This window comes from Physella acuta, unplaced genomic scaffold, assembly GCF_028476545.2.
Source record: "Physella acuta isolate Inbredline_101_S28 unplaced genomic scaffold, ASM2847654v3 ptg000325l, whole genome shotgun sequence".
Lineage (NCBI taxonomy): Eukaryota > Metazoa > Mollusca > Gastropoda > Physidae > Physella > Physella acuta.
Window position 1 is genome coordinate 397787 of NW_026731844.1, and position 19378 is coordinate 417164.

At 32.9% G+C, this 19378-nt stretch overlaps 1 protein-coding gene across 4 annotated transcripts; it reads right to left on the reverse strand.

The window, feature by feature from the left end:
• Nucleotides 1–139: 139 nt before the first annotated feature.
• On the reverse strand, nt 140–14294 carry LOC131940701 (SHC-transforming protein 1). Of its 4 annotated transcripts, none has more exons than XM_059299455.1 (13): nt 13291–13447; nt 10319–10506; nt 8823–8893; nt 8480–8540; nt 6611–6730; nt 6171–6224; nt 5505–5683; nt 5262–5403; nt 5019–5058; nt 4107–4202; nt 3466–3620; nt 2722–2853; nt 140–2589 (listed from the first exon to the last, which is right to left on the reverse strand). In XM_059299455.1, the coding sequence occupies exons 2-13, from the start codon at nt 10472–10474 to the stop codon at nt 2455–2457; spliced, it is 1341 nt and encodes a 446-aa protein (XP_059155438.1). In that variant the 5' UTR covers nt 10475–10506; nt 13291–13447; the 3' UTR covers nt 140–2454. The 4 variants fall into 4 exon arrangements, with proteins under 4 accessions (XP_059155438.1, XP_059155436.1, XP_059155437.1 ...); XM_059299453.1 differs by lacking the exon at nt 13291–13447 and adding an exon at nt 14256–14294 and having other exon boundaries at nt 141–2589; nt 5010–5058; XM_059299454.1 differs by having other exon boundaries at nt 141–2589; nt 5010–5058; nt 10319–10478; nt 13291–13446.
• Nucleotides 14295–19378: the final 5084 nt, after the last annotated feature.

The window sequence follows — 19378 nt, forward strand, 5'->3', positions numbered from 1 at the left end:
AGTAGTAAAATGTTATATAGCAACTTAACAAAGTCTAAAAATTATGTGATTGTTAATATTATAATCAGAGCTTAATCACATTGTAATATGAATGACATAAAAGTATCCAACTGGCACATCCTCTTACACCCTCTGAAGGTAACTGTTGTGCCTACTACTAATGTCTGATGATATAACAAATGATATATATAAATATATATTTGAAATTATCCTTACCGCTGGTTTTAAAAAAATATGGTATAATAATACTCTAATTATCGTGAACATGAATTTTCAACTATTTCCACATTGTCAGTGTAGTACAAAATGAATAGACTGAAACAGTAATATTTGTGAAACATAAGTTTATTGTTAGACTTTGGAAAAAAAAATTATTAGATATATATACTGTAGTAAAAACTGTGTTTAAGACCATATTTGGGAATTGATAAGGTATTGAGACTAAATACTGCATGAACTTAGCAAATATTTGCCATTATAATTTATATGTAGCAGATTTTACTATGCAAGTAAACATCAAGTAGGCCTATTTTTTTTCTAGTTGTTTAATTAACTTAAGTTACAAAATATCTCCCATGTATATTGTAATAATGGCTTCTACTTGACTGGTAACTAAATTTGAAGATAAAACTACACATAGTTAATTGTTCAAATTATGTACTAAACCGGTGTCAACATTGAATGACTAGATCTTACATGTATAAAGCTATTAAGTAATAGGCTACTCATTGAAAGTTTTGAAATTAGGCAAACTATTTCTTGAGTTTTATAAAGAGAACTTATAAGGAAGAGAAACCTTTTTAAATATAAATTGATACTGAAATTATTATTACTGTTTTAGTAATACAATCACAACTAAGTTATTAGTAATAGTATAAAAAATGTAGGCCTACATTTAATGAGTTTTAAAGAGGTTTAACCTAAATAATAAAACAATCTAAACCAAGAAATCATGGAAGACTTAAAAGTAAAAAAAAGACTAATAGTACCAATATAAATGTATATGTAATAACATAAAAACTATATTAAAATCAACTTCAAATAATTGGCAATGTAAAAGTGTAAAATGATTTGTTTTCCTTTTGTGTATGCACAAAATTACTTAATAGTAATCAATAAGTGTACAAAAGATCTTACTATTATAAAATTGAAAATGTATTAAAACAGAAACAAATGTTTTTGTTGCAAGTTCTGAAAACAGTTTTTAAAAAAAGCCCAACTAAAATGCACATACATTATAAAATATTTATGTTTATCATCTTTAAGTAAGATTTAAAGTAATAGATTTTAATAAAAGCTAACAGACAAAAGGCTACAACAATAAAGAGAAAAAAAATTTTGGTCAATTGTAAAGAAAATAAGATAATTAGTAATATTTATTATACTCATTTGGTAAATTAGAATTTTACATAAACTGAGGAGATAAAAAACATTGGAACTAGACATCTAAGCCTTTTTAAATATTCAATGATCTGATAAAATTATGCCAACATCATAAACTAAGAAGAGAATTATTGATACTGCCATAATTTTGTGATGGACAAAAGACACATATCTATTTTTTTAACTTAAATTTTAAGGGATAAATATTTTAAAATGGCTTTTTAAAGAAATACTTTGTAAATACTTTAGGTTTAATGTTAATGGAAATAGTTGTTCCCTTTGCTAATAAGCAAAGGGATTATGAGCAGGTTAAGAACCACACAAATATTCTAAACATAATTAAGTGTAATTATGTATTTGAATGATTTAGGTAGATATCTAAAAATGATGCTTCCATTATTTTAAATTCAGTAATAGAATTTTTAAAACTTTGGACTTCAAGAAAACTTAAGGTTATGTATTATCTATGTACACAAACTGAATGGATCAAATAGCAAGACTTGAGCAGAATCTTAATTTTGATTTAGATTTATAAAGTATAGTAAAATTGAAAATAATTTTTAAATCTTAAAGTGTCATTAAAATGTTTATTTAACTGGAATTAACATAATACAAATATTGTAAAAGAGCATTTATAAGAAATATTAAAAGAATATATCTCTTTCAATACCTGAAGACAACACAATAATTATTAATAATAATTTTAAAATGTGCTGGCTCTTTAATGATAAAAACAAACAAAAAAATTTTGTTGCAGTATTGCACAAAATTAAGGTAATGCATACAAATAATTTCACTGTACATCAATGATCAAAAGCTCAAATAAGCTAACAACATAGGGAAATACAAGAATAGATACAACTTGGTTCTGTATATCTGTTTACAAACGCATTATGTAAGTTCAATCACATTGACTATGCATTAAAACAACAGTGATTAACATCTACAGCCTTGTAAAAATGGCTTCCACAGCCAAAATTATATACCTACTTAACATTGTTTATTTACAGTAAAGTAACAAATTGGTTGTGAATGATAAATGATTTATTATAAGTCACATTTTAAAAGCATTTAAATAGAAATACAGGCCTTCACTGGTCTAGTTAGTTTTAGTTCGCTACCCTGAGTAACAATAGGGAGTTGATTTTGTCTGTGATAATTGATAAGGTGACTCACACTGTCAAAAATAAAATCTCTTGTTCTGACCTGTTGAAAAAAAAAATACTGTACCGCTCAATTTTGAGTAACAAACATAACATAAAACAAAAATCATAATTTTTTCTTTGAAATACATGTATACTTTAACTGATTTAAAGGAAAGAAATGAATATTACATACAATTCCTTCAGGATCCACTAGAAGAAGATGTCTTGGGCTGCCATTTTGTTTTCCACTGAGTACAAATTGGCCAGGACTGTTTGTGCTTTTCCTCACTAAAAAGTCCCCATCAAATTCTAAAAGCACTTCTGCCTAAATTTATAAAAGCAAACAAGTTAATTAAAAAAGTCTAGTGACATTTGTGCGCAATTTCCTTATGTTATCTAAAAATAGCTCTGACGTATAATGTTGGGGTGCGTTCAAGCTAGAAGAACGATCGGTTTGTAGGTGTTTATGTAATTTTAAAATTTGTGACCGAACGAGAGAATATTTTTGAAAACTTTCTTCGGCAATATTGTTCTAAATTATGACAGGAATCGATTTTTTCGAGGTTTTTTTTGGCTTTTCCGGGAAATACATGAAAGAAACCCGGAATTTTTATGGCCTATGCTCATTCTCGTAACTTGCTTAACATAATTGCTTTTGGAACTAGTCATCGATATTGCTTCGTTGAGGAGGAGATACGACTTAAAGCCCGGACACACATTCATCCATACATTCATTCATCCATCCATTCCCAGAAATGACGAGTTAATAAACGCAATTCTCCAGAATGGAAATTGCGCTAAAAATTTGTTTTAATTTGCTGAAAGTAAAAAGACATTTGGATAAAGTTTAATAAAAAAAAGAATACGTTGACATCTTTATAAAATTTCTGTATATTTTACACTTGAATAAGTTGAACACGTCAAAATTGTTACTAACTTGCTTGCGAGGTATGTCACCATGGTACCATTCTTCAAATGTTGGCTCTAGTGCTTCAGAAGATGCAGCAGATTTATTTTCACGCAGATCTTTCTCAGCCTCTGTTGTTTTTTTAGCAGAATCTGATAAAGGTGGCAACTCCACACTGAATGGTTCTTAAGTGTGAAAAGCAAAAAATAAAGTTATATGTAATGTTATACATTCAAAAACCTAATTGAAGAATATAGAAATGTACATCACATGTTACTGCTTGTTTATGAAGTGTGTAGTAAAGGTACAAGAGTATGTGTGTTGTCAAAGGTTTTGTATTGTTAAAAGATGGTGACGAGGTAAGCAAGGAAATTATATTTTAGTGTAGTATAGTTGTTGCTGGGGAAGAAGATTAGGGCAGAAGATGTGTTTGTGTCGTCTTATATGTATTCACGTCCAGTATCTCTTATGAGAGTAAAATAAAAGAATGAAACTCTCAAGTGATTATTTTGTCAAGTCTGTCGTGGTATGAAATGAAATAGAACTTAGTCAAGTAGTGGAACCCTCACAATGTTAACTAAAAAGGGCTTAGTAGTGGAGCTCACTGTGAAACCCTTTCTACAGAAAAACTACAGGATATTTTCCCCAGGTATATTTGTTTTAAAGCGTACCCATATCAAAGGCATCAATAGTTCTCTTGCTACTTTCATTGTCAGATGATTTGATGCTTGCTTCATGGTTGACATCACTGCTTTTTAATTCACCGTCTGATACATGGATAAGACTTATTATATCCCGCTTAAAATATTTTATAATGTGTGAAGAATATCAATAAAATTTTAAGTTAATGGATTAAAGTAATTCAACAGCTGATTAGTAAAATTTATTTTGTACTCTAAATTTAATAAAACTCAAACATAAATATGGTCTAAGAAACAACTTCATAAAAATAAGTTACAACTGGATGTAGCTCAGGTTTGCCCAATCAAAAATGCTACCCATTATGCTTGTATTGTTGAGAGCTTGCTATCCTGAAAGTCTCGAGTTCAGATCGGGAGCTCAAATCTATTGGGTACCTGACTCATGTTAGGGAAAGTAAAGGCGGCTGGTCATAGTACTATCCACACTATTCCTTCATTTGCCAAAGTCACAGAAACAGGTGAACTCTGCTTTATCTGCCCAATGGAGCACCACTTTTTAAAGGGTAACATAAATATTTTAACAAAACCAAGCTATCATTGGCTCTTAAGATCACCATTATCAAAAGATAAATCATCGAAAATGTAAAGTTATGTTTGAAACCAAAACTAATTCATTATACAAATTAAAACTTAGCATATCACCTACAGTGTCTTAAATTTTAAGTGGGGGCACAACAAAGCTAGATTTAACTTGTTGATACTATTAAAAATATGCTTGTAAACAGTTGTATTATTAAATGTAGGTTATTTCATTAAGTGAGGGTAGATATATGCAATGGCTCCATGACTAACTAACGACAAAAAAACAAACATCTAATAACCCTAAATCTTTTAATGTTTATTCACATAACTTATTAAAAAAAAGTTTCCTACCTAATTTACCTGATTGGAGTGATGCATCTTTCCCATCACTTTTAGGTTTCTGAATTTTTAATTTCATTTAAAAGGTTAAAAAAATTTTTTAATTAACCATGCAGTTAAAAATTTGTTAAAATCAACAAAGGTCCAAAAATGTGTGAACAGTTTAGTAAAAAAATAATGGCTTTTATCAAGATAAAGGTAGTTTACAATAATCAATAAGAGGAATAAAACAAATATGACTAGCTAATTTGTATTCTAACTTACATTGTTGGGTGTATTATACTCTGGACGAGGGGGAACAACTGGTGTCCCACCTGATGCTTCTGGTGGTCTGGCATCAGGATTGTCATTATAATAATCTTCTTTGTCACCCCACTTTTCATCTTCAAACCCAGGATTGTCCCTCCTGTTTAAAATAAGCATATAGTTTAAAATAGAAAATTGTTACAGTTACAACAATTAAGTTTTAAATAGTACTATTAGTACTAGAGAAAGAATCCAAATTACCAATCAGGCAACTGAAGGGCTTTAGGTTGTTTCTTCAAATACTGTTTAAAACGCAGCTCAAAAGCCTGGCCTATAGTTGTGACAACATCTTCTGCCAGCCCACCTCCACATTCTAAAACATGACAGGCACGGCCGTAGTTTGGATCCTTGGCAACATATGACACAAAGTCAAGGGTGTCCTGTGAGAGAGGGGAGACAACAACACTATCAGTACATTGATGTTATTTATTTATATCTTTAATTACTTATAAGGGTTCATTCATAAATCATGTAAGCTTTCAATGGAATGCTGCCCCTCCCCAAATAAGTCCAACTCTTCCCTCCTCCCCTCCATAATCATAATTCTAACATAAGTTGTTTTATTTCATAATTAATTTTAAATAAATATGGAATTAATGTCATGTTTCTTAACCGCTATCTTCCTTAATCAAAATTTTAAATAACTACAAAATCTAAATTTATTTTAAAAACAGATATATAGTTTTTCTTTTATTTGAAGTACGCAGGTTTGCAAGGCCACACGAGTAGCTGTCATAACTTTATCCAATTGCATTAAATACTTTTAAAGCTAGGTGGAATGGCTAATGAGAGGATTCAATCGCAAGTCCTTTGAGTGTCCAATTTAGTGCAACACTACTAAAATTATTCATATAAAAAAAAACTCACCACATCACCACCTGAAGCAAACGAGACAACATGTAATGGGTGATCACCTATGATCTGAATTATTGAGAAAAAACAATATTTGGTATCAAAGTATTTCTTTTATATTGTAAATATTAAGACATATATTATCATAAATCAAAGTGTCAATAACTCATTGCAAAAAAAAATAATAATGTCACCAAGCTAGCACTTGGTTTATTTCAAATAATTTTATTAATGCAAGCATTGCTATGCTTAGAAAAATAGTTTTCAAAAGCATGTTGATATTGCAAGAACTGTACATTACAACCACCAATAAGAATTATTTAGAGTCACTTCTAGCTTCTTGATTAAAATTACAAAACCACTGTAGAATGACTTTACCTTTGAGCATATAGTCTTTTATATTATTAAGTCAAAATGTATCAAAAAAAAAGGTTGTTAAGAAAGACTTAGTTTACCTCCCCTGATTCCATAATCATTAAAATAATGCTATCTGTTGTTATTGTCAAATTAACATTGGCTCCTGCATATTGCATGTGTGGGTTATCACCCAACATTTTTGCCAGTTTTCGATCAATCTAAAATTAAGAAAACATTTTAGATTATTTATATGTTTTTACTTGCAATCAATTTTTAGCTTAACATAAACAGTGCATAAGAAAGCAAAGTTGTGTAAAACCTGGTAAGAAAAGCTGTACAATCGCTGAATAAATTTGGCATACATTTAGCAATTGTGATGATGTGTGCATAATTTTTCAAATTTAAAATTGCTAACTTGTGTTTCTGAACATAAAAAAACATGCAACAATTCCAACTATTTTTAAACTACTTTAGCATTCATGAATTTATACTTATGGGAAGGGGTCATCCATACATTATGTTCAACACAAATTTGAAATGGGGTCATCCATATATGCTTTCCAACACAAATTTGAAATAGGGTCATCCATATATGATTGCCAACACAAATTTGAAAAGGGGTCATCCATATATGATTTCCAACACAAATTTGAAATGGGGTTATCCATATATGATTTCCAACACAAATTTGAAAAAAGGTCATCCATACATTATGTCCAATACAAATTTGAAATGAGGTCATTCGTATATGATGTTCACACACAAATTTGAAATGGGGTCATCTGTATATTATGTCCACACACAAATTGTATGGTATAAAATTTATATAAATAATCAATTTTATGTATTAATGTCCATGTGAACTCAATTCCCCCCCCCCCTTCCTTTCACTCCTCTGTTTGGACATCATAAATGGACGACCACAAAATAAATCACTGTGTTTTTAATGTAAGTACTGTGTGTTGTGCAAGCTATATCAATATTATTAACCCTTTGAGCCCTGGCCTCCCTGACCTACTTTCTCCCATTTCCTGAGCTCCCAGGCCCAAACCGATTTTCACTTATCTGCTTCTAACTTTGCCTATAACTTTTGAACCGTTTGAGATAATCAAGCCAAATTTGGTATCCAGACTCAGGATCAAACAACAATGCAGCAAGATTCTAAAATTCTTTTTTTTTAAAATGTTTGAACAGAACAATGTATATAAAACGAACACATAATTATTGTTTTGATAGAACATAGAAGAAACCAATTTACATTTATTGATTGTTTTGTTATTATTGATACCTGGCCATACTAGTTCATCACCAGAAGTCCACTTTTGTGTGATAACTTTCAAAACAGTCATCACTGCCGGACCCGATGCAAAGAAAAAATTCGCATGTTTTGCACCAGTAAACTTTTTTTTTCGTTTCGACTAGTCTTTGTCCTTGACACCACGTGCATCAGAACGTACTTGAACAGTTTCATTGTCACTGTCAATTTCAATGTCACTGTGTTTCAACGTCACTATCATCACAATATAGACCAGATATATTATCTTCTTCAACAGAATCAATAAGTAGTTGTATTGCCTGAGATGCAGTCATTCTACTTCTTTTGTTGATATTTCGGTCTTTTGCTTCATCTTTTGCACCAACTTTATGTGAAGTCGACGGCTGTAGCTCAGCTTTTCGTTTCGGCGGCATTGCTACGAAATATAAACACTTTCACTTTTCCTAAAAATCAATTTTTAGAATCATAATCCAGCACTCAAAAGACATATGTGCAGTTTTAGTCAGTCTTTCGCTAACTATATTTAATTAAACGGTATACCGGCCGCTAGGAATATGACGCTAGATCATCGGGCCGGAAAACCGGCTTTTCGGACATATATGCCTAATGTTGAAGCCGGTATACCGGCCTGGCGGGCTCAAAGAGTTAACAGTTTAGAAAAACATTATCAAAACTTTGTATAAACATATACCTTTTTTCTCTTGGAAGCTGTTTTTAAGCCTGCAGCTTCAGCAACTCTGTTTATTGACTCTCTGATTTTAGGAAAATAAAAAAAAAACAACCTCTGGAATGTTCTAAATTCTAAAATAAACATACAGGTATGCATGTTGATGCTAAAAATGTGTACACTGCATCTAAAAAATATTTGCTAAGGCTGTAAAAAAAAAGGTGAGGCTGTGTGCTGCTGCTAAAGCAAAATATTTACAAGCTGTGCACTCCTTTTGAAGGCATTACAAAAAAGTGCTGAAGCAAGTTTGCATCTAAGTAATCAGATGTTCAATTAAATGTAAATAAGGTTAATAGAATAGACTGACCTTGCTATGGTGGTTCTTGTTTCAAAGTCTAATGACTTCATAGATTCTTTTATTTCCAAACATCCAATATACTACAAATGTAACATTATTTTATGAAAAATAAATATGACTTTAAAAAACCTAAGAAGATAGTAAAAATAAAATATTCTAATTATGAAAATCTAAAAAGCATACAAGAGAGTCAACTATTGAAAGAAAAGTGTATATCTTAAAATATATTCAACAATAACATAAGGACTCCCCTTTTCAGTTACAAATTTTAAAATGGAATCTATTAGTATTTCATAATAATTTAATTTTCAGTTTAAAAACAGAAAATGATATACATATATGATATACATTAATACCACATGCTGGTGAACTGGCACAACTTTGTATATTTTAGTGTAACAGTCGAGAGTAACCTTTGTAATTTTAGCTAAAATGGGATTTGTTATTTGGTTTTAACTTAAGTTGAAAATATTTATGATTTATGTAAAAATTTCCATCTTAGAACAATCAAAACTGGATAAAAATTTCATAGATCAATTATTCTGCCACATGTATTATCTTCACTCACTAAATATATTAAGATCATTTAAATTTTTTTTTTTACCAGGACTCATGCTGTATTCAAACTAGTAAATCCTTGACACAAAACACAACCACTGGATGTTTCTGCCCTCTCATGTTTCAGTTATTAAAGTTTACAAGCAAAAATGGCTCAAAAAATTCAAAGACTGAATCACCAAACAAATTTTCAATACCAAAAAGAAATGGAAAATTCTAATGATCTAATGATTGGAAGCAAATGTCATTGAAATTTTTGTAAGATAAATATTACTGTTATGATATGAAAATGTACTTTTTATTTTTTAATTGTATATTTGTAAGTACATGTAAGCATTATAGAAAATGCTACTACTGTAATGAGTAATGGGACATACATGTAACAGTAGACATAATTTCCTGCAGATCCTTCAAATCATAATTAAAAACTAGCTCTAAACTTTGTTATAAATGTTATCTAAACCAAAAGAGGATGAAATGAATTTCTCTGGTGTAGACTTAACACTTTCAAGGCTCTTTTGTTTATCATTTCAAGTAGAATGATGTCATAGTGAAAATTACATAATTACAAATAATTTTTGAAGCTGCAGTTTTCGTAACAAATTTAGCAGAAACTGAAGTTACCCTTTTGGACCTGACAGTCAATAGGGCAGATGAAATAATGCTCACCTGTTTGTGTAACCACAGAATATTAAATGATAGTGTGGTCAAAAAATATGCCCAGCCTCCTATACTATCTCTAAACATGAATTAGGTACCCATCAGAACTAGGTGGACTGGGAAGTTATACGGACTCCATTATGAGATCACAACTTGAGATGTTTTGGTTAGCACTCAAGCACTCTATAGCCCAGCTAAGCAGTCCCATTAAAGATTAAAGTGAATCTATAGTAACTTGGAAGGAAGATGTTATAAAAATATATGAAACATATGTATCAAGAACTTACCCGCACACCATAGCATATTCCAGCATCTGGTAAAAGTTGATCGTCAGGGTGAATCCACCCCATTTCAGGTTTATTCATGAAGCTTCCTGTTCTGGACCAGCTACTTAGAGAATGCTCTTCAGGTTTACTGTTTCTCTTCCTCTTCAGTTTGTCCATAACACTTTCATATTTTTATTAAATTATAAGAACTAAGGAGGTAACAATTGACCATTTTTATCACAATTAATTACCACAGCCTTAAAACAATATATTATAAGCTTTATAATGGCTAACAAATGGCATATTCTGGTGACAGACTTTTTTAAAAAGCAAATTGTAAAACTAAGCATTGTTAAAACGCTTGTTAAAAAATGGAGTTTTAAATAAGCTATATCAATTAAATGCTGTTAGTTATATTTAAATTCCATCTTTAACTATTCATGATATATATTTTTCTTATAGATTTAATTATATTATAATTAATTATATTAATTGAAATGCAAAAAAATATTAGAGGTTATATAGCAATAAATAGCTGTAAAATTTAAATGGTATATATATATATATATATATATATATATATATATATATATATATATATATATGTATATATATATATATATATATTGTGTATCAAAATCAAAAAACTTTTGTGTGAATATTGAATAAGGTGTCAATAGTTTATTATGTCCACTCAAAGAGAGGAGTGTAGGGTCCAAAAAAAAATCAACTTTACTGGACTGGCAAAGTCTTTATATGTTACAGCAAACACATACATATGTGAAAAAAATGGATGACAACTAATAGAGTCGAATCCCATGGTAATAACCTTTCAAAAGATAAACATATTTTGATTGTAGTAACTAATAAAAGTATTTTATTAGTATAAATAGTAATTTTCACACATTCTTTAACATTACTTCATTAAGAAGTGGATTCTTTTTATAGTTAAGTGAGAATAATTGATCTTCTATTTTCTGGTTAATGCATGCAACTGTCTGGTGTCTTTTTTAATTCTTAAATTTTTTTAACAACTAAATTGATGTATAATGTGTTTATATTTGTCGCTTTGAAAATAGAGGAAAACTGTCCCCATAAAAATAATTTTGGTAGCTGGATCTATTGTCTGTCAGATAATATTAACACTTTATTAAAGAATTATTTATTTACGATAGGCCTACTTTTTATTTTAGTGCAAGCCCAAAATAATATACAAGTTTTTAAATTAGGCCTTATAGGCCTACAGAAATCTTTTTTTTAAATATGCATACAAGTACCTGATAGGGATATCAATATTAATATAAATACAAATTTACCTGAATGCCGAACCAAATATTATGAAAAAAAACAACACTTTCTTAATTAATTTCCATAAACAATCTAGACCTAACAAGCCGAATGTTGATTCTTAACATTTTGAGACAATACTCATTATAAATTTAAAGTAGCCTTACTTGCAATCTAAGATTACCAAAAAAATATAACTTGTGGCTTAAGATGTTCAATTATATTCTTAAATTTTTATCAACTGTCAGTTAAGTCTGTTAGAACTAAGCCACGAATACTAACCAGAACTAGTATTAACACTGTGCTGTGTATTAAAGAATGTGGACCAATGTATTTGCTATTATTTATAAGTATTAGATCTGTAAGTACTATGTTGGACCTATACTTGCTGTGTACCTAGTGAAGGTATGTCAACAATGTCAATATTTAAGATCCATTTGGCCCAATTAATACTAACTATAGAAAATAGAACGTTGATCTATAAATGTAACAGTAATTTTAGACATCAATGAAAGCTTCAATATAGTAGACTAGTAGTAGATTCACAAACTGCAAACAAACATTGAAAACTGCATCAACACTTCTACTAAACTTATAATTAATAATAATAGTCTATAGTTGTTGCACAGTCAGTTAACAGTACTTTTAACATTTGACACTTGGAAAGTCTTAAAGAGTAACATTAATTAGATCTTTATTATTAAAAAAAATAGATCTTCTAGATTTCCTAGGCAGGACTATAGCCCTATATGGTAATCTATCGTTTTAGGTACGTAAATCGGCCGAGGCTAGTAATGAAATGTGCAACAAAGTTGCCTCCTTGTTAAGGCTTAAATAGAAGTATATTGCGATATATATTATATGTGTGTCAAATATTATAGATAATTGAATAATAAACCAAAATCAATGGCTAAATATATCAATATAGGCCAGAAATTAACTTTTGAACAGCAGTGTTTGCGAGCAATATTTGCTATATAAATTGCGGCCATTTGTAAAATAGAGTGGCTTCCCCTGAATCTCCCGCTATAAGTTTACCAAAAAAAACTTAAACAAAATGGCTGCTGAAGTAACCGAGCTTTGTTGCATCTGATGAAAACATTGCTAGTCTTTGTTAATAATATTTATTACTGAAAAGTTTTAATACAATTGTTTAAAATCAGGTAGATGAATGAAACTTTGAAACATTTTTGTAACTTTCAAAACATAAATCTTCCTTAAAATGTTAAATAATTACTCAAATGTAAATGTAATGAGGCACCTTCTTTTCACATTACTAGCTACTAAGAATAGACTTTTTTTTTTTTAGGAGAGCCTATAATTCTCTATCTACTTTTACTTTTACTATCTAGAAATCTAGATCTAGATAAATTAGATAGTTAATTTTAATAGATATTAGATAGGCCTATAGAAATATAGATTCTACTTTTAATTTTGACTTTAAAAGATCAATAATTACTAGATCTATTAATTAGTTAAATTACTCATAGTCATAGACTTGTCTACTCTACTAACTAAGCTACTCTACTGTCACTGAATCTGAATTTAAAAACTACTGACTACTGTCACTGACTGGACTCAGTGGACTGGCCTACACATTTTTTTCAGGCTCGAGTCTAATTTTAATTATTTATTTATAATATACTATAGGCCTAGCTATACCGATACTAGTGTAATGAAACTAAGACAAGAAATAGTCTACTAACTTTTAATTGGGATAACGGAGGGATAACATTAAAAACTTGAATAAATTTGAGGTAATAAACACAAATTGTTCCAATATCAACAGGTGATGTTTGCAGACACAACACTCACAACACAGACCAGGAAATGAATGTGATTGTGTGTTTATGTTTCATTGATCATTCGCACTTTTACAAACTGCAGAATCAATTCAGCTGTAGGTTAGTGGCCTACTGTTTGAATGAGTAAGCTTGACTTAGCCTAGTGGATAGTGGACCAAATGTTGGCGGCCCGTTGGCCTAACCGTATAAAATTTCTTGATGTTTTAAATGCCTAGCCTAGCGCATAAAAACGACTTAGTCTTAGATCTAGTACTTAGACTTAGACAGTATATCCTACTTATGATTATTATATATATATAAGCTTGCCTAAAAATTATAATTATTATCATAATTAATAATATAAATTACAATAAACGGTGAGCTTAATGCCCTAAAACTATGTTTTTGCTGTTTTGCTAAGGGAGTAGTCCACGAAAAAGCCGTCAAGTTCTTTTACCTGAATTTACACCCCCCCCCCTCCCCATTTTCATATCGTCACGCATAGTAGTCACAAAGGAGCGAAAAACACCAAACAATAACACGAAGTTTATCCCCCCCCCCAACTTAAATAAACATAATGGTATCGTCAGTTAACAATTATTTTCCATCATTGTCAGGGGCGTAGCGAGGGGGGGGGGGGCGGTGGGTGCGGACCGCACCGGGTGACACCATTTATGGGGGGTGACACCAAGGCAAAAAATAGCAAAATATATAGAGAAAAACTCGAGGGGGGGTGTGCAAATCGAAAATTTGAAAGTTTGTCCCTGGGAAGGGTCTCTATGCCTCTGGGGGGGGGGGTGACACCATTAAGTGCCGCACCGGGTGACACCCGACCTCGCTACGCCACTGATCATTGTTATCATTGAAATACACAAAATAAAACGAACCTCACATTTCTTGACCCCTCTTTTAATATTTTTATTGCCATTAATATTAACTCAGGTTGAAATGTTTGTGTTGACTTACACCCTGGATATAGACGAAATTCAAAAGCCAGTGAGATCGCTGTCGCCATAAGTCTATATAGTATATACGGGTCTAAATAACAGGCGTAGGCAGTGGCGTAGCGAGGTCGGGTGTCACCCGGTGCGGCACTTAATGGTGTCACCCCCAGAGGCGTAGCGACCCTTCCCGGGGACAAACTTTCAAGTTTTCGATTTACACCCCCCCCTCAAACTTTCGATATGCACCCCCCTCAAGTTTTCGATTTGCACCTCCCCTCAAACTTTCGATTTGCACCCCCCCCCCCCCCTCAAGTTTTTCTCTATATATTTTGCTATTTTTTGCCTTGGTGTCACCCCCCTAAATGGTGTCACCCGGTGCGGTCCGCCCCCCCCCTACGCCCCTGGGCGTAGGCATGGGGTATTGGGGGATACCCCCCTCCCCCTTAACACGTTAACTACAGCAATTATAATTAATAATATGTGGTTTTATATTAACAATTTTAAAATTTTCTAATGACCTAAATAACCAAATCGCACGTAGGTAAGTGACTTAAACAGCACATTACCATAGGCTCTACTGAGAAGGGAGTAGACTTGACACTTGGACGCAGGGGCAATAACTAATTGTAGACTAGGGATGTCTGGTGTCGGGGTGGGTGTAACCGACCTATAGACTATTGTAGAAAGCCAACCTCGAACCACAAGAACGCGGGAGTGATTGATTTATATGCGCGTGTTTTAGGAGACGAGATGTGTGTGGGCGTGAAGTGGTCAGTAAGGATCGAGGTAGACACACATGAAGCGAGTGGCGTGGGAGAAGACGTGTTAGTGGTGAGTGCTTGTGATTTTTAATTGACAAGGTTCCTGCTAGTGTTTGTCCTCTAGTTGGAACCTATGGCGGAGAATGTGTGTAGCTAGAGAAGCGATGTAGTTGTGTTCAGTGATAATTGAATAATGTTCGTGTGGAACCTAAATATATCCATTTTTTAAGCTTTGATGCCTCGTTGTACTAATGAAATCTTCCTCGAAGTAAAACAGCAAAAGCAGAAGTTATAGTCAGCAAAAATAAAATAAAAGAGCTGTATATGACAACATAGATTTACATATTATTGAAGTTTGCTGAGACCTGTATGAGTAGCATTCAAGGGCACCATGCTGAAATTTCAAATAAAACTGCTTTAGAAAGATGTTCTAGGTATGTGGTTCTTAACCTGGGTTCGATAGAACTTCAGGGGTTCGGCGTGTCAGTCAAAGGGTTCGGCGGAGGTAAAGATGCACTTACCTCAGTCAGTGCGGACGAAATCGAACTGTTAAGAAGTTCGGTGAATGCGCACATGAAACTGATCAGTTCAGTACCTCCAAAAGGGTTAAAAACCACTGTGCTAGATGGTGTCTCGTCTGGCTGGCCGGTCGATATTTTGGTGTGCGTTAGGAATGGGGGGGGGGGGGGAGGGTGCATGGGTCATGCATCATGGGGTGGTGTATTTGCAGGCAGTTTACACCCCCCCCCCGATGTTGATCACCACAGACTTAATCGCTCCCACCCCTCAAACTTCGATAAATCCAACAGTCTCACAACAAGGATTTTTTCAGGCATCTCTAAGGTGGGGGGGGGGGGGGTAATAACTAAACTATATATATATATATATATATATATATATATATATATATATATATATATATATATATATATATATATATATATATAAACTATATATATATATATATATATATATATATATATATATATATATATATATATATATATATATATATATATCAGGGGGCCCCCAAAAAGTTTCAGCCCGGGGCCCCGCCCAAGCTTAATCCGCCCCTGCTAGCAACAGCTCTCATTGGGGCGGCAGAGAAAGTATGAACTGTCTGTCATCACATCTGCCCAGGCATCTCTTCGGTGGGGCAGAGCCCCCCCCCCCCCCCCCCCCCCCGAAAAAAGTCTATCGAACGAAATGGAATTTATATAGAAAATATATACATTTAACAGTGTCCACCCTCCCTCCTCCCCCCCCCCCCCGAAGAAAGTCTACCGCCCTCCCCCGAAAATTTCAAGTGCCCCCGGAGAAAAATGTCTGGAAGAAACACTGCATCTGCCACGTAGGTATCCACGTTCATCATCACGTGTTCTTCTCCCCGAGCAGGCTTAATCATGATGTTGCCAAAATACGCAAATCTTTATGGTAGCCTATCACTGGTTACAAACTAGGCCCCCTAACACCATACTTATGTTTAGCTGCATCTGTTAACTGTGAGAGGAGAGTGTAAAGTTAGCAAAAGTCTAGTTGGACAAGACTCATTTGTGAGTCATTGGTTTTGTTTTATACAACTACAGGTGCGCCTTCTATTGCGTCCAAAACCTGCATAAAAAACACAAAGCTCTATGTGTCAACACTGACTCAACACAGCAAGACTAACTTGTGTTACAAACGTTTGTAATGATATTGACTAAAATTAAAGGATGCCGAAACCCGTAACGCTGGAGAAACTTTAAAAAGGTTGATCTAAGTTGATTTTCCACTCACAGATCTCTCAAAGAAAGCACCGAGTATCTCTACTAATGCACTCATGTATTCATTAATGGGGCGATGATTTGTGATTCGGGATTGCTTAGACTAATTTTTTCCTTGTTCACCTACTCATCATTGGTCTAAGACTAAACTGTTGCTGTCCGTTATTTCTCTCTATGTCCTCAAGGAATTTTTCTGACTTATAAAACTGCCTAGTTAGGCTATTTGTTGATGTGCTACATATGTTTCTTATATTGCCTGCTCTATTGAGCTGCCAGTCCGTTTGTATAGACCCTCTAATAATTTTTAACATTTTTTTCTCACCATTTTGTTGGTTTATGCGTAATTTTCTTTGCCGTTTTTCTTGTCGTTGACTTCATCATCTACTTGTTCCCAAATTTACCTCTTGATATGTTGACCTGTTGTTTGCTACTATCTCATAACTACGCTGTGATTTTCTTCATGGTATTCCCGAGGTATTTCAAATGTTTCAAATTGTGCTGAACTTATTTTTTTCACCTTCTCATCTTTGTTCTGAAATTGTGCCCAGCTCTTTTAGCTGAGATGCCTACTATAACTACTAACTAGGCTTAGTTCTTCTTTAGCTCTAGCTTAATACAACTGTTAGGGGGCGACACCTGCTCATTTTCTCACTCAACGTAGTGCAGTTTCTTCCGGGGGGGGGGGGGGGGCAGTAGCGTAGCGAGGTTGGGGGGACATATGGGTTGGAAAAATAAATTAAAAGGTTGAGGGAGGTGCAAATCGAAAGTTTGAGGGGGGGGGGGTGGTGCAAATCGAAATCTTGAGGGGGGGGGGTGCAAATCGAAAAGTTTGACCCCGGGAAGGGTCGCTACGCCTCTGGGGCGGGGGGCAGCCCTATATACTTTTAACAGTGTCCTCCTCCCGGAAATTTTAGTCCCCCCCCCCCTAGAGAAAAAAAGTCTGGAAGAAACAGACATAGTGATAGATATGTAGCAGAAGAATGTCACTTCCCACGGTCTTTATTTTTACAAGGGTAACTCTATTTAAAGAAGGTATTTTTTAAAAAAATCAATTATCTCCCTTCGCACAAATGTGTTCACAAAGAAGAAAAAAAAAGGAAAACTTGTCTAATTGCACTGTTTATTTTGGTTCAAATTTGTATTAAATCACATGACAAATGATATCAAGATGCTCTTGATCAACCATAGAAATACTTTTAAGTTCCTATCACAAGTTTATTAAAACATGTCAACAAACAAAAAAACAGTTCTAGATTAAAAAAGAATAGACAAACATGTACAAAGGCCAGTGTATTTCAGCCACATCAGATGAAAGTTATGATTCATAAAGATGCCAGTAAAAGACACAGAAAGAAAATTTCTACTGCCATCTTAACTACACTTGTGATAATTATCAAGTATTTAATAAAATTCTTAAAATCTGCTATTGGAAAGTTTGAAGGAAACAACATAACAATTCACAAGTGATTCTAATGACAATTTACTGTTTAATTTCTACTGAATACTGAATTTCCATAGCAACAAATAACACCATGCAATAATTTCTAGTCATACAAAGCATGCAGATTACAGTTTTGCTTCAACAGCTGTTTTCCATATTAACAACATTAAAAAAGTAAACATTTTGTGACCATGAGATTAGGTGGGTAAAGTTTGACTTCAAGTTAACATCAACTTGATTAAGATAGCAATAAAAGTTTATTTGAGCTAACTTATATTTCAAAGTATTTGAAAGTTAGTTCACCTAACTTATACTTCAGCGTGAGTTACAATTATTTCTACCGACTTAGACTTCAGCATACCTGACATTTATTTCAGCTCACTTTTATTTCAGCGTTAGTGACATTCAATATAGCTTACTTATATTTCTGGTGTGAATGACATTTATTTTGTTTATTTAAAATTAATTAAAATTGGAATTATTCTATTCTATTTATGTATTTTAATGGTACAAATTATACATTTGAGTGTAAAAAAAAATTCCTTTTCAGAGCTGCCAGTCAACACGGTGTAGAGATTATATGATTTTGCGGCCTCTGCAGATATTGGACTTCCTTTTCAAAGTCCACATGGTGTAGAGATGTTTTTGTGGCATCTGCAGATGAATGGACCCTGTGGTCACCACTTTATTTAGAAAACTTTACTTTCCCTTTCAGACACCCATTTAAGATTCAAGTAAGTCTAACATAGCCTAGCCCAGACACCCATCAGAGATGTGGATTCAGGTATGTCCAACATACTTGATTTAAATAAACTTCAGTTTATGGATGTACAGGGTGTAGATGTGTGCTGAACCACATGACTAAACTGTCCTATAAGGGAGATGTGTTGACCTGATACAGTAATAAATTCAACAAGTGATATGGACAAATGGGCAACCAGTTGAGATCCAGTCAAAGGTTAGCAGGGAAAAATCTTTCCTGAACAAGGCACAAATTTAGTGATCTTTTGTTTACATTGATAAACAGGGTTCCCACAATCACACCAGGCATTAATTACAATTGTTAAAAATCCATTATAGTCAATAAAATAATTCAATTAT

Coding starts and splice junctions, on each gene's coding strand:
- LOC131940701 (XM_059299453.1), bottom strand. CDS start 10,474: ATGGACAAACTGAAGAGGAAGAGAAACAGTAAACCTGAAGAGCATTCT. Junction 5,404..5,504: donor GCCCTTCAGTTGCCTGATTG/GTAATTTGGATT, acceptor TATTTTAAACAG/GAGGGACAATCCTGGGTTTG. Junction 5,059..5,261: donor AGTATAATACACCCAACAAT/GTAAGTTAGAAT, acceptor TTAAAAATTCAG/AAACCTAAAAGTGATGGGAA.